General features: G+C 44.1%; 1 protein-coding gene across 2 annotated transcripts in view; it reads left to right on the top strand.

Annotated features, from left to right (window-relative positions):
- The window catches only part of DOCK8 (dedicator of cytokinesis 8), a 255,396-nt gene that overhangs the window by 133,118 nt on the left and 97,741 nt on the right, over positions 1–24,537 (top strand). For both annotated transcript variants that reach the window (XM_062208372.1, XM_062208373.1), the window contains exons 15-17: positions 20,288–20,405; positions 21,793–21,863; positions 22,873–23,011. In XM_062208372.1, the coding sequence (XP_062064356.1) occupies positions 20,288–20,405; positions 21,793–21,863; positions 22,873–23,011 (328 nt within the window). The remainder of the gene's footprint in view (positions 1–20,287; positions 20,406–21,792; positions 21,864–22,872; positions 23,012–24,537) is intronic.

The following is a 24,537-nucleotide window of genomic DNA, read 5'->3' as shown; positions in this document are numbered from 1 at the left end:
GGGACTCAAATTGGAACTCAAACTGGAACTCCAGTATGGGATACTGGCAACACAGGCAGCAACTTAACCTGCTGCACCACAGTGTCACCCCTGGGAATTTCGTCCGTCCAAGGAAATGGTTCTGCAGTTTAAACCCTATTAGCTGTGTATCCAGAATGGGTCTTCTCCAGTCGTGGGGGAGCCATGTGCAGAGAGCAGTTGTGTCTTACAGGAAGTGTGCAGGCCACCCTGGAGATGCTTGTTGCCGAGGGCTGGGTGGGGCTCTGGGGTCTGATGCTCTGCTCTACCAAGAATCAACTCTTCTGCCTGCTTCCCCCGGAAGAGAAGCTTCCATCGTCCTTTGTGGGTTCCTCCTGTGCATGGAGTCGGCCAAGGTGCAGGATGTCCAGCTTCATCCAGCTCATTGGGAAGCAACTGCAGTGTATAGCTGAGTATGGGGTGAGTTGGATTGGGACAAGAGGAAGTGCTCGTCCATCAGAGATCTGTCACAGAGGAGAAAGCCTCTTCATATGAGGACAGTGATTTTTGGCAAAGTGCTCCTGAGGTGCTAGAAGTACTCCGGGCTTTTGCTAATTAATGATTGGTAGTCTGGGGCTGGTGCTGTGATGTAGTGGGTAAAGGCGCTGCCTGCAGAGCCAGTATCCCATATGGGCACTGGTTTGAATCCTGGCTGCTCCAATTCCCATCCAGCTCTTTGCTGTGGCCTGGGAAAGCAGTACAAGATGGCCCAAGTTCTTGGGTCCCTGCACCTGTGTGGGAGACCCTGAGGAAGCTCCTGGCTCCTGGCTTCAGATCGGCTCAGCTCCAGCCTTTGCAGCCATCTGGGGAGTGAACCAGCGGATGGAAGATTCTCTCTCTCTCTCTCTCTCTCCCTGCCTCTCAAATAAATAAATCTTCAAAAAAAAAAAAAAGATTGGTAGTTTATGATGGACTTGGTCCTTACCTCTTAAAATCACCATCAAAACCATGCTTTATTTAAATCACTATCAAAATAATAGCTTCCCATTCAGTATTGCTTTTTTAGTTATTGGGATTTTTGTTGTTAGGAAATAGATGGACAGATCATGATTGAGAGTCCTAGACTGACAGTTATTCAGGCCTCACAATGATGTCACACTGAAATCTCATATTTAGCTTTCACACAGAGGCATGCCTATTCTAGAGATCAGTTGCTGCTTTTCACCATATTTAAAGAAGTACTTAGGGGCCAGCATTGTGGCATAGCAAGTTGGGCCACCACCTGAGATGTGGGCATCCCATATGGGTACCAGTTCATGTTCTGCCTGCTCCACTTTTAATCCAGCTCCCTGCTAATGCACCTGGGAAGGCAGCAGATTATGGCTCAAGTACTTGGGACCCTGCCCCAATGTGGGAGACCTGGATGAAGCTCCTGGCTCCTGGCTTCTGCTGGGCTCAGGCCTGGCTATTGTGGCCATCTGGGGAGTGAACCAGGGAATGGAAGATATCTCTCTTTGTGTCTTTACCTCTCTCTCTGTTAACTCTGCCTTTCAAGTAAATAAATAAATCCTTAAAAAAAGGGGGTGGGTGGGTACTGGAAGAACGCTGCCCTAAGTACAGAACAATTTAGTCCTTGGTTTTACTAGGCTAGTAAGCAGTTGTTTGTGGAACAGAAGCTTCTGTAAACAAGCCACTTGCTAAGGCAGAGCTGTGATAGCCCAGGCAAAATCTAGATTTGAGTTAGCCAAGGAATGGGGATGCAGACAAAGTGAATTCCTGGTGCTACTGGAAACTTGGTTTCAGTAATAAATCAGGAACGTAATCCCTGTGTTCCCGATGCCTTCTTCCAAAATCCTCCTTTTTACAGGAATGAAAGAACTGAAGTGGCAGCCAGTTACCTAAAGTCACTTAGCAACAGTTGCAAAGGTTTGGGGAGTTATATTTCCAATATAACATTCAGCCACTTGAGGGCACAATTCGCTCACTTTATAGATTTAGACACATTTTAACTACCTCTCCTTAAAAATAGTATGGAGCTATGATTTTTTTAAAGGAGAACATGCATTTTATCTTTGTTCCTTGAAGGGAAAGACCAAGGAAAAGCACAGACTACCCCAGTGTCCCAAGAGGTCACAATTGTCATTTTATGCAGAGGATCTTAATCTAACTTGTCAGCTTCTGCCTCCTTTCCGTAGAAGTCTTAGCCTTAGACATCTGGCTCATGTTTTGCAAGGTTATTACAGGGAGTAGCCTGTGTTGTAGAGAGCAAAGTCTCCCTTTTGGGAGAAGTTGTTCACTATCAGTTTTCACATGGTCACCAATCCCGCATCCTGAACAAAACTAAAAGAATGTGAAGAATTTACCTAGAATCCATGATCCAGGCAGTTGTGACATAGTACCAAGGAGGTGCTGTAATTCACAACTCCACATCAGTCTCCTTATTTTACACTCATTCCGTTTGCATCTGCCTTGCTTCGGTTTCCTGAACGTGTCATTTTCTCTGCAGATCCTTCTCACAGAATTCAGTGGGAAGATTGGTGAGGTGTGCCTGTTTTACTGGGTGAGGGAGTTAAAGCTGGCCAGGGCAGAAGCAACCAAGGAGTTGTGATAAAATAAAGGCAAATCTGGGCTTGCATTTGGTGGTGATGATGATGATGAAGAAGAAGAATAGCTTGTCTAGATTAGAAGGAGCACCCTAAAATTCGAAAAGTCTTCCCTCTTTGATTTCTGTACTTTTGTTAGCTTTTAAATTACTTTTTGAAGATCAGTCCTTTGAAGTGGTTTGTTCTCTCCTGCTGGCATGGCCTTCAGGGAACTGTTCGTTCATGTTTCTTCGGCTATTTAGGGAGAAAGTCACCTCTGCTCTTCAGCCTTTTCTTCCTTGGCCCTGACATTGCGTGAGCTCTAAGGAACGCCCTAAGGTCCATATCCATCCTGTGGCTGCATGAAGTATTTGGCCATTTCCTGAGCAGGGGCTTTTAGCAGTTCTCTGTTAATGGGTGTCCTGTGCTTGCAGGCCTCACACAGGCTGCCCTTGACCCCTTACCCCAGAGGTCAGGATGCCCAGGGTGACACAACAGGTGTGCAGCACAGTCTTCCAAGGGGAAGCGGTGGCTATGAGTTGTGAGTGCAGGCAGGCCCCACCGCACAAACACTTCTATGCGTAGGGAAGAGCTGAGTTCCGAGAGCGTAAATAGGTACTTTTTTAAAACCATGGCTAATGCATTTATCTTTTATAATCTAAAACTGGTTTGCTTTTAACAGCAAATTTATAAACCTTCCAAAAATGTGCCAGTCCTACCTCTTAAGTTTCATGGTCTTTGGCAACCTTCAAAATGTAAACACAGATCGATACATCAGTTTGTGGAAATAGAAATACAGTGGCTTAATAAGGACCAAATTAGAGGGACTCGAGTTATTGGCTGATGTCCATGATTTCTGGAAGATTTCCATCTGATAACCCTCAGACGGTTCTGGGCATGGCTCCAGCCCCCTGTGTCCCTGTCATAGGGCTAGGATGGCCTTTGTTTGTAGAGGTAGTTGGAGGCATCCAGAAAATGTATTTTATAGACCAACAATTTCCCCAAGTTCCAGCACCTTTCCCGCCCAGACCAAACCAAGGCATCTGGCACAATTAAAAACGTTGGGAATCTTAAAACTAGCATTTTAATAAAAAGCACTGATTGATTCATTGGCTGTTTCTCTGGATGGGTAGAGACTAATAAAAGGTCTGCCTGAAAGCAAAGGAAAAAACAGCTTCAGCAACAGCAAAAATTGGAAAATTTTTGGTATGTGTGCGTGCTTTTGGTCAGTCGCTGGACTCATTTTAGGAAACTATTTGCAAAGCCTGGAAAAAATGTGCTGACTCTGTTCCTTAAAGGAACATGCAGGTTGGTTCATGTGGATCCTCTGTGTGACAGTTCTGTCCAGTAGCCTTTCCAAATTGCAGCCCAGGGACCAGTGTCCTGGCGCAACAGGTTAAGCTACCACCTGTGACACCACCATCCCATATGGGCACCAGTTCATGTCCCAGCTGCTCTGTTTCCAATCCAGCTCCTTGTTATTGTGGCTGGGAATACAGTGGAAGATGGCCCAAGTGCTTGGACCTCTGCACCCATATGGGAGGCCTGGAAGAAGCTCCTGGCTCCTGGCTTTGACTTGGTCCAGCCCAGGCCATTATGGCCATTTGGGGAGTGAACCCACAGATGGAAGATTTCTCTCTCTGACTCTCTCTCTTTCTCTGTAACCCTGCCTTTCAAATAAATAAATAAATCTCAAAAAACAAAACTCTACCACGTCTCAGATTTGGCATTAAAACAGTGTCTTTAAACTTGAATTTTAGTCTTGAATACAGCCAGATGTTGTTGAAATGTTTTGTTATTGTTGCTGTTGTTTTTTAATTCATGAGACGCTTTCATTCAGAATTTGTTGCTTTAGGAAAGAAAGAAGAATGTTTCTGTGTAGCAACTTTTTAATATTTTTCTTATCTTTTATTTGACTTGTGATAACCTCTTTAGGAGACATTAGTTAATTCAGTTGATAGAATAAAAAAATAAAACCAAAGAAAAATTTACTTCCTGAAGAAAATCTCGTTTTTTAAAAAGATTTGTCTTACTTATGTGAAAGCCAGAGAGTGTTGTCCTTCTGCTGGTTCACTCCCCATATGGCCACAACAGCCAGGACTGGGCCAGGCTGAAGCCAGAAGCCTGGACCTCCATCTGGGTCTCCCATGTGGCCCATGTACTTGGGCCGCCCTCCACTACCTAACCAAGCACATGGGCAGGGAACTGCATTGGAAGCCGAGCAGCCAGGTCTTAACTGCTCTGATATAGGTTGCTTGTGTCACAGTGGCTTAACCAGTTGTGCCATAATGCTGGCCCTGGGAGCCCTCAAGTTTTTCAACTTATTTGGAAATTGGATTGTCTCTGAAGAGGCTATTTTGATGTTATTTTTCTATTGGCAGTCATTACATTGTGTTCCTTAGACCAGGAAGATAATTCTGAGAGTCAATGAAGAGGCAAAGATTTTTCCAAAGTCAAGTCATTTATTAAACAAATTAAAGCAAATTAAATTTATTAAACAAATTAATGTTTAAATGTCCTAGAATACCTGACATATACTTTTTTTTTAAAGATTTTATTTATTTATTTGAGAGGTAGAGTTATAGACAGTGAAAGGGAGAGACAGAGAAAAAGGTCTTCCTTCTGTTGGTTCACTCTCTAGATGGCCGCAACGGCTGGAGCTGTGCAGATCCGAAGCCAGGAGCTGGGTGCTGCCTCTTCCAAGTCTCCCATGCAGGTGCAGGGCCATCTTCTGCTGCTTTTCCAGGCCATAGCAGAGAGCTGGATTGGAAGAGGGGCAGCTGGGACTAGAAATGGCGCCCCCACACAAGAAGCGGGTGCCACAAGCATAGGATTAACCTACTGTGCCACAGTGCCAGCCCCCTGACGTATACTTTCAAAAATGCTTGTATTTGAATTAGTTGTCTGTTGCTGTTTAACAAAATGTTTGTAGCTTACAGCTATGAATGGTCATGACTCGCATCTTATGAGGGTTATCCAGGTGCAGCTTACCTGGGGGATCTGCCTTGGGGTCCTCACCAGGCTGAGGCTGAGATATTGGCCAAGACAGTGGCCGCCTCTAGGTCACTTGGGAGGATCCTCTTCCAGGCTTGCTGCGTGGTTGTTGGCAGGATTCCGCTGCTCCTGGGTTGTGACTAAGGGCCACGGTTTCTCACTGGTCATTGGCCAGAGGCTTCTTTGAGTTCCTTGCTGTGGTGGACCCTTCACAGGGCAGCTCACAACCTCACAATACACAAGTGAGAGAGCAAGCAGGGTAGAAGCCGGTCTTTTTGTAACCTGATCTCAAAAGTGCCACCCCACTGCTTTCCTCATACAGTACCCGCTCCTTATCCATAGTTTTGCTTTCCCCAATTTCAGTTACCAATGGTCAACCACAGTCTGAAATTATTAATGGAAACTTCCAGAAACAAATACTTCATGCATTTTAATTTTATTAATGTTGTAATTATTGTTTTGTTATTAGTTATTGTTAATCTTGTTCTGCCTAATTTGTAAGTGGAACTTTTATCATGGCCATGTATATAGATAGAAGGACTATGGCATCCATCAGGTGTGGGACTCTCAGAGCTGCCAGGCATCTCTAAGCATCTTGGAACATAATTCCTGTAAATAAGAGGGAACTATTGCATTCTGCTTATCAAAAGCAAGTCGCTAGCTCTGGCCTTAGCTGAGAGGTGATTCCACAGATACAAAATACCAGGAGGTGGGAATCTTTTTTTTTTTTTAATATTTGTTTATTCATTTGAAAGGCAGAGTTACAGGAGGCAGAGGCAGAGTGAGAGATATCTTCCATCCACTGGCTTACCCCCCAGATGGCTGTGCAACAAAAGCAGATCCAAAGCCAGGAGCTTCTTTCGGGTCTCCCACGTGGGTGCAGGGGCCCAAGCACTTGGGCCATCTTCCACTGCTTTCCCAGGCCACAGCAGAGAGCTGGGTTGGAAGTGGAGCAGCTGTGACTCGAACAGGCGCCATTATGGGATGCAGGCACTGCAGGTAGTGGCTTTACCCGCTATACCACAGCACTGGCCCCAGGAGGTGGGAATCTCCAGCAGCTCTCTTGGAAGCTGCTGCCACAGTTCTTTTCTTTTTCTTCTTCTTTTTTATTTTTAGATTTTTTTTTATTTGACAGGCAGAGTTAAACAGTGAGAGAGAGAGAGACAGAGAGAAAGGTCTTCCTTCTGCTGGTTCACCCCCCAAATGGCCACTACGGCTGGTGCGCTGCGCCAATCCAAAGCCAGGAGCCAGGTGCTTCCTTCTGGTCTCCCATGCAGGTGCAGGGGCCCAAACACTTGGGCCATCCTCCACTGCCTCCCCAGGCCACAGCAGAGAGCTGGACTGGAAGAGGAGCAACTGGACTAGAACCCGGTGCCCATATGGGATGCTGGCGCTGCAGGTAGAGAATTAACCAAGTGAGCCACAGCGCCAGCCCCACAAGTGTTTTATTTTTATGCATTTATTTGTGAACTTTCCCATTCTAAAAAGTCTGGGGCAGTATAAAGGGGTCATATAACAAGGTGTAATATTTCTTGGCAGAAAGAAAATACTTAGAAGGAAATCATCCTAAAGTCAGGAAAGGTTAATATACAGAGTAGCCCTGAGGCCTTTACAATTCCTTAAAAAATCTTCTGCAAATTTGCCTTTGAGCTTCCTAGCTACCAAGAAAATAAAGGAATCACAATGAACTGTGAGATTCCTAAATCTGCCAAATTAAAGAGAACCCAGTTCTCTTGGATCAGTGCTTCTCGAACCTGAATGTGCTTTTGAGTCGGCTGACGTGGTTAAACCTCAGACAAACCTGCTTCAGCAGGTCTAGGATGCATTTCTAACTGCTCCAGGGGGCGCTGACACCAGTGCTGCTCCTACATGGGCCACACTTCGAGTAGCAGAGTACTCAGCCACTGACACGTTCATGTTTACAAAGCATGCTTCCACTTAAAAATAGCGCACTTCCTAGGTAATTCCTGATCATAAAAAGTATTCAGCTTTCTGACTTTAATTTGCTCTTGATATATTCAAAATATGAAAATCTTTAACTTGGGGGGCAGCATTCTCATCCTCTAACTTCACTGCGCCATTTCAAATCAAGGTTCTGAGAGAGAGAGAATGAACGGCCTTACTGCTGGTCCATTTCCCAAATGCCTGGAGCAGTGGAGAAGCGGAAAGCCAAAGCCAGGGGCTGGCAACTCAATCCAGGTATCCCAAGTGGGTGGCAGGAACCCTCCTAGCTGAGCCATCAGCTCTTGTCCCAGGAATCAGGAGCCAGAGCCCGGCACTGAACATGGGATGTGGGCAGTGTAACCAGGAGCCCAGTCAGTGGGCTGAATGTCTGCCTCTACTTCAGACCTTTAGAAAAATTGCATGGTTAGTTTGGGAAAGTGCCCTATAGTCCTTATAAATATGGTAAGACCTCACTATAAAAAGTACATCTATAAAGTCCTGGTGAGTTTGGTGACTGAGCAGACAGACTGTTTATTAGGCACTGGGTGTAGCTTCTGAGCACCTGGATTGGAATTTCGGTGCCATTTGCTAGCTGTGTTACCTTGTGCAAGTTAGGCATCCTCTCTGAGCCTTTGTTTTATCTGCCAAAGGCGACCAGACCAGCGGTGGTGTCTTTCACAGGTACTTACAACAGAACCTACACAGTGTAAGAGTGCTGGTGGTTAAATATAAATGACAAATTGAAATCAGATCTCCTGATGTCTTGCATAAGTACCTTCAAATAATGTATCTCGATTTGCAATTTTCTTTTGAATACTTGAGTAAGAGACACTAAATAGCATAGGATGTTACTGATATGGGTAGGTACTTGAAGTTCCCTTGCTGGAATCAGCGTGTGGCCAACAAATTGCTGAAGAGACTGAAAGGCACTGACCTTTTTCTGTGTGTTCAATAACAGCATCTCCATTGGTTTTGCTGCGTTTCTGCTTCAGCAAAGCGTTCACCCATTCTTTGACTCTGTCTTTGCCAAAAAGGCTGGAAAGGAGAGTTATAAAAAGCACAAGAAAAAGGAATTGCTTGGAAATTGCCAAAATTGTTGGCTTGCAAGTGTTTATGTAGAAAAATGGAGACCGTTTTATGTATAACACCGTTACAATGATGCTGTATCGGGCAGCCAGGTACTAATTTACTAGCCCATCTACCTTAATCCAGTGTATATTGCCAGTAGTTTGCTATTAAGTCAACACATCTCAATCTATAAGAAAGTTAATAAAATTGAAAAACCAATTTCTCCTGTATTTTATCCTCTTCGGGTCACCCCTGTTTAAGGCCTTTTTAAGACCTGGATCTAGAAACACCCAACAGCATGTTATTTAAAACATATTGCAATGCCCCCATTTCCCACTCGTTATGTATACTTTATATAAAATTTTACACCCATCTGCAAAGTATGAGGAACATTTTTTTACCTTCAGATTAAATTCTTTAGAGTTATCATTGACTTATCAACAAAATTTTGCGTATTTAATTTGAAAGTCATTCATTTTGGTTTTGAGGTTTTCTTTTCATATTTTCAGAGCTAATAATTGTGGGGCTACTGGCATTTTTGTGGAATCTGAAAATGTCCGTAGGTGCTGGGCCCCGCACTTGTCCTGAGCTTTAGCATGGCCCTGCCCACAGTCCATCCCAGAACTGGAGGAGAGGAGGGCTTCCTCGGAAAGAGCACTTGGCCCTTTTCTGAGAGGCTGTGGGAGAGGCAGAGGGCTGGTAATCAGAGACACAGAGACCTGGGGAGACTGAAAGAGAGGCAGAGAGAGTTACACACATGAAAGACAGAAAACACAGATGGAGACTGAGAGAGAACGAAGGAGAAGCCCAGAGGGCTTGAGCCTTTGCCCAGGTGTTATATTCACATAGTCGTATCTCACAGTCCTGCAGTGTTTAAAGTGGCATTTTATTTTTTAAATTTTTATGTATTTATTTTCATTTTATCTGAAAAGGAAGACAGAAACAGAGAGAGACAGAGATCTTGCCACCTCTGGTTCACTCCCAAATGCCCACAAAAGCCGGGGCTGGGGGCTGCTCCAGGCTGAAGCCTGGGACTCCACCTGGTTCTCTCATGTAGGTGCAGGGGCACAGGCACTTGGGCCATCTTCTGCTTCCATCCCAGAGTGCCCATTAGCAGGAAGTGGGAGAGCAGGAACTTGAACTGGGAAATCCAATATGGGATACAGGCAACCCAAGCAGTGTCAACCACATTTTAAAATCTACTCAGGGGGCCAGCACTGTGGTATTGTGGGTAAAGCCGCTGCCTGCAGTGCCTGCATCCCATATGGGCGCCGGTTCTAGTCCTGGCTGCTCCACTTCCAATCCAGCTCTCTGCTGTGGCCTGGAAAAGCAATGGAAGATGGCCCAAGTCCTTGGGCCCCTACACCCATGTGGGAGACCCCAGAAGCTCCTGGCTCCTGGCTTCTGATTGGTGCAGCTCTAGCCATTGTGGCCATCTGGGGAGTGAACCAGCAGATGGGAGACCTCTCTTGCTCTCTCTCTCTCTCTCTCTGCCTCTGCCTATCTGTAACTGCCTGCCAAATAAAAAAATAAATCTTTAAAAAGAAAATCTACTCAGCTGTTTCACACAATGCTGTTTATATCATCTTGATTTGTGTTGTATTTTACAGTTTACAAAGCAATTCTCAGGTATCATTGTATGACTTGGCCCTAACCTTTTTATTCTAGGGGAGGAAAATGATTGCTCACCTTACATTTGTGGAGTATTTTTCAATGTTTTAAGAATGCTTCAACCCATTGTCTTACCTGGTAAGGGACACTAGTCCCATGTCTCGATACAACCCATCTACTTGATAGGAGACAGCTTAATATGTGTGTACTACTGATATTCAAAAGATAATGGAGATAACCCAGGCTCTAGCATCAGCAATTTTTTAAATTTTTCTTTCTCCATTCTTTTTAAAGAAAAGTATGTATCTGATAATACTATTTTGTTACAGGAAGAAACAAAACCAAATTTCAATCCCATTTCAAAACCAAATCTTTTTTTAAAAGATTTATTTATGTATTTGAAAGGCAGAGTTACAGAGAGAGAGCGAGAGAGAGAGCAAGATCTTACATCCTCTAATTCACTCTCCAAATGGCCACAACACCAGAGCTGGGCCTTTTTGAACCCAGGAGCTTCCTCCGGGTCTCCCATATGAGTGCAGGGGCCCAAGCACTTGGGTCATCTTCCATTGCTTTCTCAGGCCATTAGCAGAGAACTGGATCAGAAGTGGAGCAGCCAGGACTTGAACCAGCACTATATGGGATGCCAACACCACAGGCAGCAGCTTTACCCCCTTTGCCACAGTGCCTGCCCCCAGATCCACATTTTCATTTTCCTGCATCATCTTCTAGTTTTTACATATTTATTGTTTTATCAGAGATCAAGTTTTACTTTCTGAATTTTCACTCAATTTTATACACTAAATATTAGCCGTTGAGTATGCTTCATTCTCACTTTCAAAGACATACACAAGAAAAGAACCCTTAAGGATTGTTTGGCCTTGAACAAGTACAGTTCCTCCTTGGGCTCTATTTGTGATTTCTCAGGCCCTGTAAGTAAAGCAGGATTCTGTCTTTATGACATGACATGACTGAATGGTGCTCCCCATATTTCTTGGTGGGTGTGGAAGTTAACAATACAATAATTTTTCATCCAAAAGATGACTTGGGTTACCATTGCCAGAAATTGATAAGCATTTGCATGGTAAAGAGTTAATTTGCACCTCCACACTTCTTTTTTGCTTTTTTTTTTTTTTAAGCTTTTCATAGATTAATTTCATTGAGGGACTTTAATACCAAATGGATGCTGAATTTTGCCAAATGTTTTCTCTGAATCTATTGAGGTAATCACATATTTGATCATAAAAACTTAACCGTAAGAGTACCTACTCAGCCCACTTGAAGTTCGAGATCAGGAATGATAAAAATTGCCAGCGTTGAAGGTGGGAATGACTGGAAATGGATACAAGGAACCTGTGTTTAATGGAAATGTTGTATACATTGATCTTGGTTATGATTCTACAAGAGTTTACATTTGTCAAAATTTAGGAAGCCATAAATGAGACTTATGCATGGTATTACATTATTACACGCAAGTTATACCTCAATTAAATACTGTCAATGTACAAAATGCTGGTCACAACCCGCTGAACTGCCTCCACACTTCTTAGCACGGGTTTTCCACAGCAGACATAACCCCAGCTTCGCCACTCTTTCCCTGGTGGCCTGTTTTTCTATCTGCTAAAATACTAGTCAACTCCAATGATCAAGAATGGTCTGCTCACCGGTGTCACCTGTCACCTCTGCCACAGGAAGCCCACCTGCCCTGAAGCACAAGGCATAGCCCGCTTCTGCTCACTTCTCGGCTAATCTCTCCCCGGAGCAGCAGGCAGAGGCCGCCTTTGCTTTTGTCCACCTGCTTCTGTGTCCTCTCTAGGCCTCTTTCTTTCTCTCCCGCTGGCTGACTTGTGTCAGAAGCTCTGCTGAGGACGTGTCCCAGTGTCCAGTTGTTTAAAGAAGTGGCCGGTGTGCCTTATGCTGTGGCCCACTAGCCCTCTGGGCTTGGCTCCAAGCTATGGCAGCCCCTCGGGGAGCACATTGATGTCATCTTGGGCATGACTAACAGGGGCCAGTCTTCCTCTTTGTTTTCTTGTTCTGGGTAAAGAATAAGCCAAGTTTAACAGAAGCCAAACTGGTATTTTTTTCGCCATGGCTTTGAAAAATTTCAAAGTCCCCTGGGTGAATCTGTTCTCAGCCAAAGAACTGGAAGATAATCCCAAGATGTAAGAGCAGGCAGTGTTTGGTCCACAATTGGGTCTAATAATGACCAAATTCCACAAGTTAACTCCTAGAGCTGCTCTATTGCCACAGTTTGAAGATAAGTTGTCAAGGGGGCATTGCTAAATTAGTGGAACGAATGTGGAGTTTCCGAGGTAGTTTCTAATCAAGGGAAGCCATCCGAAGGATATTTGGACAGAAAATTTCTGATGACTGCTAAATGTCTCTTTCTCCTATGTGGTGATGCATACAATTGAAGAAGTCCATTTTTGTCTGCATTCGGGACAGATAAGATTAGACTAAATGCTTTGTGCTTTGCATGTGCATTAGACTTGTAGTTACCAATGATGCTTCCAAAATTTACCATGAGAAGTGATTCCTACTTAGGTCTTGGGCTAAACTCTCAAAAACCCTTAGATAAAATAATTTTTAGGATTTTCTTTGGCTAATTCAGGCACTTCATTTATCATGCATAAGACACAGAGGCCTGATTCTGCTTTTTAGTAACTGCTCTTACCTGGTTTGGCTTTGTGGATTATTGATCATGCAGTCAGATCTTCTCTCTGGAGACAAGGCACTGTTGTTCGCAGTCACTTCTTCAAAAGCGTACGGTTTTCACAAAACCTATCACTGACCATTTGGCAGATAAGAAATATGCTGATTCTTGGGAAATGCAACTCCTCAAAAACTTTTAGGCAAAATCTATAAATCTTTTTAGGAGATAATTTCCTGGTCTGGAAAAAAAGGACGCTGAATCCCTAGGTTCAGGCTAGAACAGACGCTGGTCATGTGGTGAGATTCCAACACACATGAGTAGCTGTGTGCTCCGTGGAACATGTATGCAGGCTAGAGCAGACACTGGTCGTGTGGTGGTGCGGTTGCAACCCACAGTGAGCAACCCTTTCTAAAGCAATGCGCAGAATTCTGGGCCAGTCTGGGGCACATGTGGCTCTGTGTGGTGGACAGCATTGCCCCTGTGTTAGAGTGTAAGAGAGGGTGTGCTAACAGAACCCGATTAACCAGTCTGGCAGGGCTACTACTGTTGAGATTTACACAGCCCCTTTCATCCAGCTACTTCAAAGCATTTTTTTGCAAACTCTGGCTCATTATTTCTGCTAGCACAGCACTAAAGAAATGTTGATTGGTGTCTTTTCAATTAAGTCAAAGGTGGAGAAACTAAGCAATACAGACTGTAAAGGGATTCTTACAAACCGATGCTGCATTGCAGAAGAGTGGCTGTGTTGGTCATAGCTTTGTAATTGATAAAACAGGAAACAACCTGAGTGCTTATTTGGAGAAAACTTATGTAATTGTAATACTTCATATTGTGGGATTTCATGTTTAATATCATGTTTATTTAATCACACTGGAAAAATAGTCAAAATTGAATGACATTAAGTGACAAGAATAATGTTTTTACATCTACAGTAGATAAAAATGTTTCATTTGTAGAAGGAAAAAGACTAAATGGAAGTATGCTAGATAGGGCGTTGAGGTATTGGGTGGGTGCTGTTTTCTTCTTTTCTCTATTTTTCATATTCAAAATGGAGAAATGGGAATGTATTTACTCTCTTTTTTAAAGATTTATTTATTTATTTATTTATTTATTTGAGAGACAGAATTACAGAGAGAAAGAGAGACAGAGAGGTCTTCCATCCCTGGTTCATTCCCCAAATGGCCACGATAGCATCCAAAATTGGACTGATCTGAAACCAGGAGCCAGGAACTTCCTCCAGGTCTCCACATGGGTGCAGGGGCACAAGCATTAGGGCAATATTCCGCTGCATTCCCAGGCACATTAGCAGGGAGCTGTATCACAAGTGGAGCAGGCAGACCTTGAATTGGCACTTATATGGGATACCAGAATTGCAGGCTGCATGTTAACTCCTTGTGCCACCATGCTGGTCCCACATAGTGCTCTCTTAATCACATGTGTAAATGATACTCATGTGATGAAAGTGGAGTGGACCAATTAAATAGGATGATAAGAAAAACCTATGAGGAGGTCCTACATGCGCTAAAACCCAACAAATGAGAAAGAACCTGTCATTTAGAGAACTGGGGGGAACCCTGGGGAACAGGAGGTACAAATACCTTTGGTATGGGAGTAAGTCTGATATCCTCTAGTCTTTGAAAAAAGACTAGTAATGGACAGTGGTAAGAAATAAGGTCAGAAATTGTCAAGGGCAAGATGAGAAGTTTGGAAACTCTTGTAGGGGCCTGACATAATGTATTGTACATTTTTCAAAGTTCCTTTTAACTAATATGTAAGGAGTAGGTTGTCTGCGTAAGTGTGGAAGTCAAGGTCAATATAGGAAGCACTGCTCTCTGGATGAGGGTGGTTTGTAGTGGAGCGATGGGGCAGCCCACTTTGGAGTGTACGTCTGACTTAGTATCTGTGTGGAGGAATCAGTCCTCAGAGTAGCTGTCGTTTATTCCATTCTTGCTCACTAGTGCTCACCACAGCCCAGTGCGGCAGTTGCAGTTATTGGCCCTGCTGGAGCTTTGGAAAGGCTAAAAGACTTGCCCTAGGCTGTATAGCTAAAAGGTGCAAAAGTTGCATTCAAATCCCAGTTCTCTGGCTACAGAGCCAACAGCTTAAAGCACATTCTGACGCAACCACTCTGTAAACGTTAGCTTTACCTGAGTGTTGGCTGTGGCAATGAATAATAGGCAGTGAGCAGAGGGATTTCTGTATCCTACATGCATCCTGCACCCCTACTGTAAACCGTCTTCTGCCCTCCATCACCATATCCAAGTCCACTCCTGACGGTGTCTGTAGCCCAGCCGGATCCGGCTGCATTGGAACTGGGCTGCCTCGGTTTGAAAGAGCAAGATTTGGGAGGTGCTGCTCAGACAGCACGTGGTGGAGTAGAAACAGCTCTGCACTGGGTCTTCTGTGTGCTGTTTGGCCAACTCGCTTATGTCTTGGGGCCTTGACTGTCCTATCTTTAAAAGTTGGGGTTCATGGCAGCTGGAGCTGCTGTTAACATTAAACCAGGAGCCTTCTCCCTTGTCTCCAGCAGTGGAGAGAACCCATTTCTCCAGGCTTTTTTACCTACTCATTCCCAACAGAGCAAACCTGACAGCTACAAGCTCCAGTTTTGTTGATAATTTTTTTTTTTTACGTTTTTGAGACTAATAATGAGACACTTCATGTGTGCCTTGATTAGACTCCATGTAATTGCTTCCTTTAAACTATCAGTTGAATTTAATGTAACTCCCAACTCTAAGCATAATTTAAAGTCTCTGTGTTGGCACAGAGCAATCTTTATTATCCCTAACTCCTGCCTATATTTAAAACTGATATATTTATATATTTATAATTTATATATTATAAATATATTTATGTAATATATATTTTATCAGAAAGTAAAAAGATAGTTAAATCCTGAGACAGAGTTTAAGTCCTGGTTTAAAAGAGGTGCAATCACTGTATCAGATTCTTTCTCTGCACAAATGAGTTTGTAGTTAAGAACCCTGCGTTATAAGGACTGAAATGTTCATTAACTGCATCATTGAGGGAAAAGACGGCATGAACCCATGGGAGCCGCACAGCAGCCACTTGGCAAGCTTTGGACACAGCAGCCATGGAAACAGTGTGTGTTTAAGTCCTGGCCTGAAATAAATGTTTTTTCTTCCCCTCAAAAAATGCTGGAGTTCAGGTGAGGTGTCTCCTAGCTTGAGCACTCCAGAGTCCTGTTCCTCATTGCGCCCTAGCCTGTCATCTTCCTTTTTGGAGAGCCCATCTATACCTCGCGGATAGTTGAAGTATTCTGCCCATCTGTATTAATTTCCTCTTGTTGTCTTGGATTTATCTTCTTTTTCATTTGAAGGTAAGAAGTGGCCAATGCAGTGGTCAATAGCCAGTTATGACTCTGGAAAAAGAACCCAAAAAGAAGACTGGGTGGTAGCTAGCAAGAGCTGGGAACAAAGGCTGACAATCAGGGGGAAGGTGTGCACCAAGTGCCACCAGGCCAGGGTAGTGATACTACTGGGCTGAAGTCAGAGCAGCCTGCAGAAGTCATAGGGTACAGCAGCTCGGATCCATTCCCAGCACTGGCTCACACTCATTTTGCCTCCAGTAAGTTCCCCAGTATGCAGAGGGTAGGGGAAAGCAAAGTGTAGGACTGCTATTCAGTTGTTTCTCTGGCCTTTGAGTTTGCACACACAGCAACAATTCCTTGTGTTCTTGACAGTTCCAAATACCATTTTTCTTCTTGAATGCCTGAGATCATCTACTGGATAGTTGAGTAGAGAATCCTTCGGCTGTAATTTTTCTGTCCTTGATGTGGAATGTGATCAGCTGATGTAGCCAGAAAAGTTTCCTTCAGTGTTTTCCTAAGTGATCTGTCATAATATTAAAGTTGAGAAATATGCCATGAGAGGATAAATAAAGGAGTTCTGAGGTCAAAGCATTTGGAGAAAGGATCAGAGTCCTCCCCATCAGAGGCGATTGTGGTGCACTTTAACCTGGTTATCTTGGTTTGCCCCAGTCTTCCCAGCTGTGTTTGGTCATCCTCCTCCTACCTCATCCCCAAACCCTTGTTAGTTTTTTTGAAGGACACTGGGGTACTCTGGAGCAAATAGGGAAATGTGGGTTTGGGGTGCAGCTTTCAGTGACTGTCAGGCTAATGGAATCAGTCCATTTCTGGGATAAGACTAAATGAGGTTTATGACACTCCTAGAAATAAGTGTCTTTGATTTTGGCATGACGAATTGTCCATGAAACATACTGCACTGTAAAAATTTCAAACACACTCTGAAAGTAAAGCCAGACTATGGGATGTGATAAGGAAAAAAAGGCCTGGTTCCCAATACTAGCCCTTCCAATCTATATGCTTGGATCTAAGGATTGCCCCCATCAAAATGGTCAGAAATCTCACATCTCTTACAAGAACAGAGTCTCAGTATGAATCCACTCATCTCTAGTGGTCCAAAGGTGTACTCTCTCAGTTTCCTGCCTTGCACATTAGCTTATAAGATGGCTCTCTCTTTATCTGTACATTTGATGCAAAATGATTTTTTTTTTGACAGGCAGAGTGGACAGTGAGAGACAGACAGAGAGAAAGGTCTTCCTTTGCTGTTGGTTCACCCTCCAATGGCCGCTGTGGCCAGTGCACTGCGGCCGGCACACCGTGCTGATCCGAAGCCAGGAACCAGGTGCTTCTCCTGGTCTCCCATGGGGTGCAGGGCCCAAGCACTTGGGCCATCCTCCCCTGCGCTCCTGGGCCATAGCAGAGAGCTGGCCTGGAAGAGGGGCAACCGGGACAGTATCCGGCGCCCCGACAGGGACTAGAACCCAGTGTGCCGGCGCTACAAGGTGGAGGATTAGCCTGTTGAGCCACGGCACCGACCAAAATGATTTTTTTGGAGCAGTCTGCTTGATCTACTCGAAGCAGGTCCTCTGGGTCCATTCATTTGTTTTGTCCAGGCTTGTGATTATTAGTACTGTCACTGCTGATATTGCAGTAGCAAGGATGAGTGATGGGAAGATCATGGATTTATCCATCTGCTGGTTCACTCCCGAGATGTCCACAATGGCCAGAGCTGCGCTGATCTGAAGCCAGGAGCCAGGAGCCTCCTGTGGGTCTCCCACATGGGTACAGGAGCCCAAGCACTTGGACCATCTTCCACTGCCTTCCCAGGCCATAGCAGAGAGCTGGATTGGAAGTAGAGCAGCCAGGACTCGAAACAGTGCCCATATGGGATGCCGGCACTGCCAGCAGCAGCTTTACCCGCTCTGCCACAGCCCCAGCCCCAAGAATATGTCTGTTTAGGAAAAGTATATTACCCAGGAATTAGGGTGGTGGGGTAAGAGTGAGGAAGATAAAACATTTTCCCAAAGATCATTACACTAACTAATTGAAGCAGCCTTGGCATACTGTTAATGGTAACTGTAAAGTTAAAGCAAACTTGTCACTGAAGGATGTCAGATGACCCAATGTGAAAGGACATTCTTATTGTAGTGAGCATCTGATCTGAGAGATAGCATAGTGGTAAGGAGCATGGCTCTGGACCTGGACCTCCTGGGTTCAAATCCTGACTGCTGTTTCCTAACTTTATAATTTGAGACATGTTATTGAACTTCTCTGTACCTTTTCTTTGTCCGTATTTGTAACATGGAGATGATGGCAGTGATGATAGCCTGCTTTAGAATAATTATGAAAATTAGACAAATTAGTAAATATGAGGTATTAGGGAACATTATGTGTCTAAAGGTGAATCATTATTGTTTTTTCATGTCGGGAATAAATGTCATCAAAATAATACATATTTCTGTTATCCAACAGACATTTCTTTGGAGCCTACCGTGTTCCCAACGCTACCCTAGCTGCTAGAGCTACATCAGTGAATCAGAAACTTCAGATAAAAGTCCCTGTTCTCAGAGCTGATGTTTGGTGCAGGGGTTGCAATGCTACTTGGGATGCCTGTATCCCATAGCAGAGTGCCTGGATTTGAGTCCCAGCTCTGGTTCCAATTTCCCCTTCCTGTTAATATGTATCCTAGGAGATGGCAGGTGATGGACCAAGTACTTAAGGTCCTGCCACCCACATAGAAAACCCAGATTGAGTTCCCTGCTTCTGGCTTCAGCCTGTCCCAGCCCCAGTTGTTGCAGGCATTTGTAGACTGAAACAGCAGATGGAAGATATATATATATATATCTGTCCTCCCCCCATTGCCTCTCAAGTAGAACTAAATGAAATTGTTTAAAAGCCCCAGAGGTAGGTGTTTGGCACAGCAGTTAAGTTATCTCTTAGGATACCTGCATCCCGTATCTGAGTGCCTGACTCAAGTCGCAGCTCCTCTGCTTCTGATCCAGGTACTGCTAATGCGTATTCTGAGGAGGCAGTAGTAGGTGATGCCTTAAGGACCTGGGTCCCTGCTACCTATATGAGAGAGTCAGATTGAGTTCTGGTCTCCTGGCTTTGTCCTGGCCCAGCTGTGGCTGTTCCAGGTATTTGAAGAGTGAACCAATGGATAGACGATCTCTTCTGTTTGTCTTTTTCTTTCTCTGCCTTTCAAATAAAACAAAAATAAATAAATAATTTTTAATCTTTGTCACAAAGCTTACATTTTACTAGAATTCATTGCTAATACTGCAAATATAAAAATATATGCTAATTATGCATAGCCTAGTACCTGTCCTACAGGTGCTGAATGAATTGAAATATTTTTCATATTGTTGTTATATAGCAATTGGGCTAGATAAGAAAACTAAACTAAAACAGAAAACCACGCCAATTCAAAATTGAAGCCATAATATAAAGATCAGAAAGTAACACAAGAAAACAAAGGAATGAAATTAGACTATGAATTTACTTTCAAATAGGCTGAACCTTTCTTGTTTTCTTATTTATATCTCAGACATGCAATTAACTCCTTGCAAATTTGTACATTCCAATGAATTCAGACTTTATTACAGCAGACACTTCTATTTTTTTTTTTTAAGATTTATTTTATTTATTTGAAAGAGAGAGAGAGAGGTGTCTTCCATTCGCTGGTTCATTCCCCAAGTGGCCGCAATGGCCGGAGCTGAGCCAATCTGAAGCCAGGAGCTTCTTCTGGGCCTAACACATGGGTGCAGGGGCCCAAGCACTTGCACCATCCTCTGCTGCTTTCCCAGGCATATTAGCAGGGAGCTGAATTGGAAGTGGAGTAACTGGGACTCAAATCTGTACCCATTTATATAAGATGCTGGCACTGCAGGCTGGAGTTTTAACCCGCTGCCACAGTGCTGGCCCCAGCAGACACATCTTGATATGCAGTGAGCACTGTTGGTTATTGTCAGATGAGTGTAGGTGACCAGAAAGAATGCACAGTAGCCCTCCCACTCCTCCCACAGTAATTCATTTCTGAAGGAAACCTCCCTTCATGACAGTCACCCCACAAGTGTGGGCCAGGCATTTGCTCAAGAACTTGTTGAAAATAAAGTCTAGGCCTTGTTCACTGATCCTGTATCTCTTCTTTTCCAGAAATCTCCTCTATGTCTACCCCCAGAGACTGAACTTTGCTAACAAACTGGCGTCTGCCCGCAACATTACGATAAAGATCCAGTTCATGTGTGGAGAAGATGCCAGCAGCGCTATGCCGGTAGGCTGGAAGTGAACAATTGCCTCAAGTGGGGTGGGCTGTGCTTGCCTTGTCAGAACACAAGGGCACACTCCAAGGCTCACCCGGGAGCAGAGTATGCCTGTTCCAGGCCCACACTGCTCCCCATGGACAAGGCCTGTGTTCCCAGGATCCTGAATTGAAAGTCTCTTAGCTAATCTATTCCCAAGTGAGCTGCAAAACATTGGAAATGAATATCATTTTAGAGGATATGCATTTAGAGGATGAAAGATAGCATGAAGTTTCTCCATGCTACTCACAGGACCCCATGGTTCTGGTCATCTACAGAGTAGACAGATGGGCTCAGCCTGTCCAGTGTGTTTGCTGAACTTCTCCCATGTATGCACGGCATGGCACCCTTACCCAGGCCTCACACCACACCTACTAATAAATGGGAAGTCATGCCTGGTAATGCTAAACACACACCGCCTCAAAACCTTTTAGGACCAGATCTTTGTCCTGAGACAAAACATCAGTCAAATTATATGTATAATACAGTGTTCTCTAAGGAAGCCAAAATGCTGGGATTTGTATTTTCACACCACCTGCTGCTAAGTGAGATGGGCGGCTAGCTCTTACTGTTTTTTTTTTTTAAGTCATGTAATTCAGTTAATATATCTTTCTACTGAAGTCATTTTTTTCCAGAGCTGTTACTCTTCAGATATCTACCTTTTGCTTCATAATTTCCTCCTAACATCCCAGTGTTAGGAGTGCAGTGCAAGGTGTCCATTTAAAACAATGGTGGTGGCTTGTGAACAAACAGTACAGCTCAGGGCAGGCTACCAGGTATTTTTGTGCAGGTCCCATGTACAGCTAAGGAACTCAGCCTCGTGGCAAGGGGAGGCCAAATTCCAGCCAGTGTTGTCCTTGCTGAGTCCTGAGACCTGGCACAGGTATCACTGTATCTAGAGGAGAGGGTTTTTTGTTCTTTGCTCCAATCTTGTGCCTGTAGGGCTACGGCAGACCTAAGGAAGTGTCTCGTTCTAAATAGCACACACATGTGGGCAACAGGGAAGGTCTGAATCACTCAAGCCTCTATGGAGGGGAAAGAGCCTGGACCAGGCATGTGGACAAAATTATGTGACTTTGCCCCATCGTGTAGACCTCTCATCGGTGAGGCAGAGTGGAAAGAGCACTGGCATTCCGATCTTACACACCTGCAGCCCTTGCTCCCTAGTGTAGCTCTGTGGAATGCCAGTTGACTTTCATAGCCAGTTCCTCTGCATAGGTGTGGTTGGGCCAGTTTTAAAATCTGGAACTCTTAATTTATAAAATGCACCCCTGTAAGACCAGAGCATCCCATTGGCCTGATAATAGTCAATACACCCAAAAGTCACTGCTAATTTGGTCCTTTCTGTGTTGTCAACAGGTCATCTTTGGAAAATCCACTGGGCCTGAATTTCTGCAGGAAGTGTACACAGCCATTACATACCATAATAAGTGAGTATATTTCAGAGTTCTGAGCATGTGCCAGGGTTGTTCCATCTGCTCCTGGCTTTTCTGAATCCCCTGAGTGACTCCTCCCAACAGTTTTTGTCATTCAGGAATCAAGGGTGAATGGAAATTCCTGTCAGTTCTGCGATTCCGTACTGCAGACAGTTTTCTTGTCATTAGTTAAGATAGGGAGAGGACCGCAGCATGCAGAATCTAACATGGATTTGACTTTTGTGGGTCCTTCTGCTCTCAGGACATTGTAGAGTGTTGAAAACAGAAATAAATTTTCTAACTTGCTTTGAGACACCAGGAGGAGCCAGAAGCAAAAGCCAGTTTTGCTCTGTCTACACCAGTCTACACCTGCTCCACTACCTACTGAAGCTGACCCAAGGAAAAATGGAACACTCACTACCGTGTCAGCAAATTGAGTCGCGGAATAATGTCTAAGCTGTTGACTCATATTCCACAGGTAGCACAGGGACAGCTGTACAGTGTCAGACAGAATTGGGCTTGATCCTGGCTTGATAAATGAGGTCCATTTAAGTACTTCATTTAATCACTTTCCAGAGTGCAGTTGAGGAATAAATGAGGTAATGTGCACGAAGCCTTAGCAGAGTGTCTGGGACTTTGTAATTCAATAGAACCAGGCTCCTTTTCCTTCCTGCTTCACTCCTGTGTTTCTCCAGTCATGTGCCAGGCCCTGTCACTGGGAGCAGACGTGGAAAAGGAGGTCATTGCAAGACTCCAAATCTAATCCCCTTTTCAAATTAGGCTGTTGGGTTTTTCCATTGTGTATGCAGATTTTTTTTCCTGACAAAGCCTTTAACTTGTGAGCAGCTTTCTATAAGTGAAGTACATCTGATAACATAAACTTGGTCTCAAGGACTTCCAGCTTTGGAGCAGAATAATGTAAAATGAAAAGTCTAAGGAGCAAAGGGTCTGTGGCATTATAGTTCATCATCAGAGGAGTCAACCTTGCTAAAAGTTATCTGTGTCTAATGTGCTTTGGAAACAGGTCCCCTGACTTTTATGAAGAAGTAAAAATTAAACTTCCAGCTAAGCTGACAATACATCACCACCTCCTGTTCACCTTCTATCATATCAGCTGTCAGCAGAAGCAAGGAGCTGCAGTGGAAACTCTCCTGGGATACTCCGTGAGTTGTTTTCCACTTGCCTGTTCACCCTGTGATTGTTGGTGCAGCCAAGGTTCCTGCAGAGATATACAACCAAATGCTATTCAGTGGCCTTTTTCCTGTCACAAGTAGCAAAATATGCTAAACCAGATTATACCAAAGAGTAGAAATGACTTAGCAAATGATGAATTTCAGGAATGTAAAGCAAGTGGGTAATTGAGACTAAAAAGAATATTCATTTTTTATAAAAGCAAAATCTGCAATGCCCATTATTTCCAAATTTAGTATGTGTTTTATGTGTAGAACTAGGTCTTTCTTCCTTAATGGAGAACAATAATTTCTTTAAAAAATATAAGGGAGTGGGGAATTTGGTGCAGCACTTACATCTCACAATTTGAGACACCGATGTTATATCTTAGTGTGCCTGGTCCAAGTCCTGGCTTCTGCACTTCCAAGCCAGCTTCCTTCTCATGTGGGTCCCTGCCACACACATGGGAGACCCAGATTGAAATCTAGGCTCTGGCTTCAGCCTAGCCCAACCCTGGCTGTCACAGGCATTTGGGGAGTGTGGACCAGCAGATAGAAGACTTTTCTGTCTCTCTATTTTTCAAATAAAAATGATACATGAACAAATAAAAATATAAGTAGTGAAGTTAACACTGAGGTTGCTCTGTGAAGACACACACAAACATGAGCTCTAAAGAGAAATGCAACCACTATCGTTCTAAAATCAGTAAATCATTGATATTACCATCTCAGGAGCTTTCAAGACATTTAAAATGCGAAGGTCTGGACAGAGATTACTGCCAAAAAGAGCTCTGGTCAATATCTAATCATTGTTTAGTTGCATTTGATTGTTGTGAGCTAGATAAATTTTCAGAATGATATGCTAGGAGGGGGTTAAGATGGCAGAGTAGAGAGGGAGCTTACTGCTGTAGTCTAGGAGAAGGTAGTTTTCAAAAGTGGAGAGAGAAGAGTTGGGGAGAAAATGGCAGAGGAAACTATGCAAATTAGAGGGACACAATGGACTTATGTGGAGGGTGTGGATGCCCACAACTCAGGACCCCAGCAGCTGAAAGCCTCTACACCAGCATTGGAGAGTGAGTTAAGACCAGACTGTAGCAGCCCAAGCCACTGGTGATAGAGCTGCTGGAAGACCCTAGAGGAATTTGGCTTGGAGCCCTGTGGGGGGTAGTGTACTTGCCAAACTAGAGGAGAAAAAAAAAAAAAAGGAGTAGGGACACGTTTCTCTCTCCCTGATCACCCTGCAACAGCATCCTATAACAAGCTGATAGACAGCAGGCGCCATTTTGGACATACATAACAGCTGTACCAGCTTGTATCCACACCCAGCAACCAGCTGAGTGGAAACTCCTGAGTCTGTAGGGAGAACTTACAGGGGGCTGGGTGGTTATGAGTGTGGGAGGCTTGTGTGCCAGGACTGTGAAAAAACTGAGGCTGTGTGGGAGGGCTCCAAGGTGTGACTGGAACTTTGGGCAGTCACTGTGAGAGGCTCCACATGCACAAGGCTCCCTGATTACCTGGTG

The sequence above is a fragment of the Lepus europaeus genome, chromosome 12, assembly GCF_033115175.1.
Source record: "Lepus europaeus isolate LE1 chromosome 12, mLepTim1.pri, whole genome shotgun sequence".
In the NCBI taxonomy this organism is placed as follows: Eukaryota; Metazoa; Chordata; class Mammalia; order Lagomorpha; family Leporidae; genus Lepus; species Lepus europaeus.
This window is presented reverse-complemented; position numbering and strand designations above follow the sequence as displayed.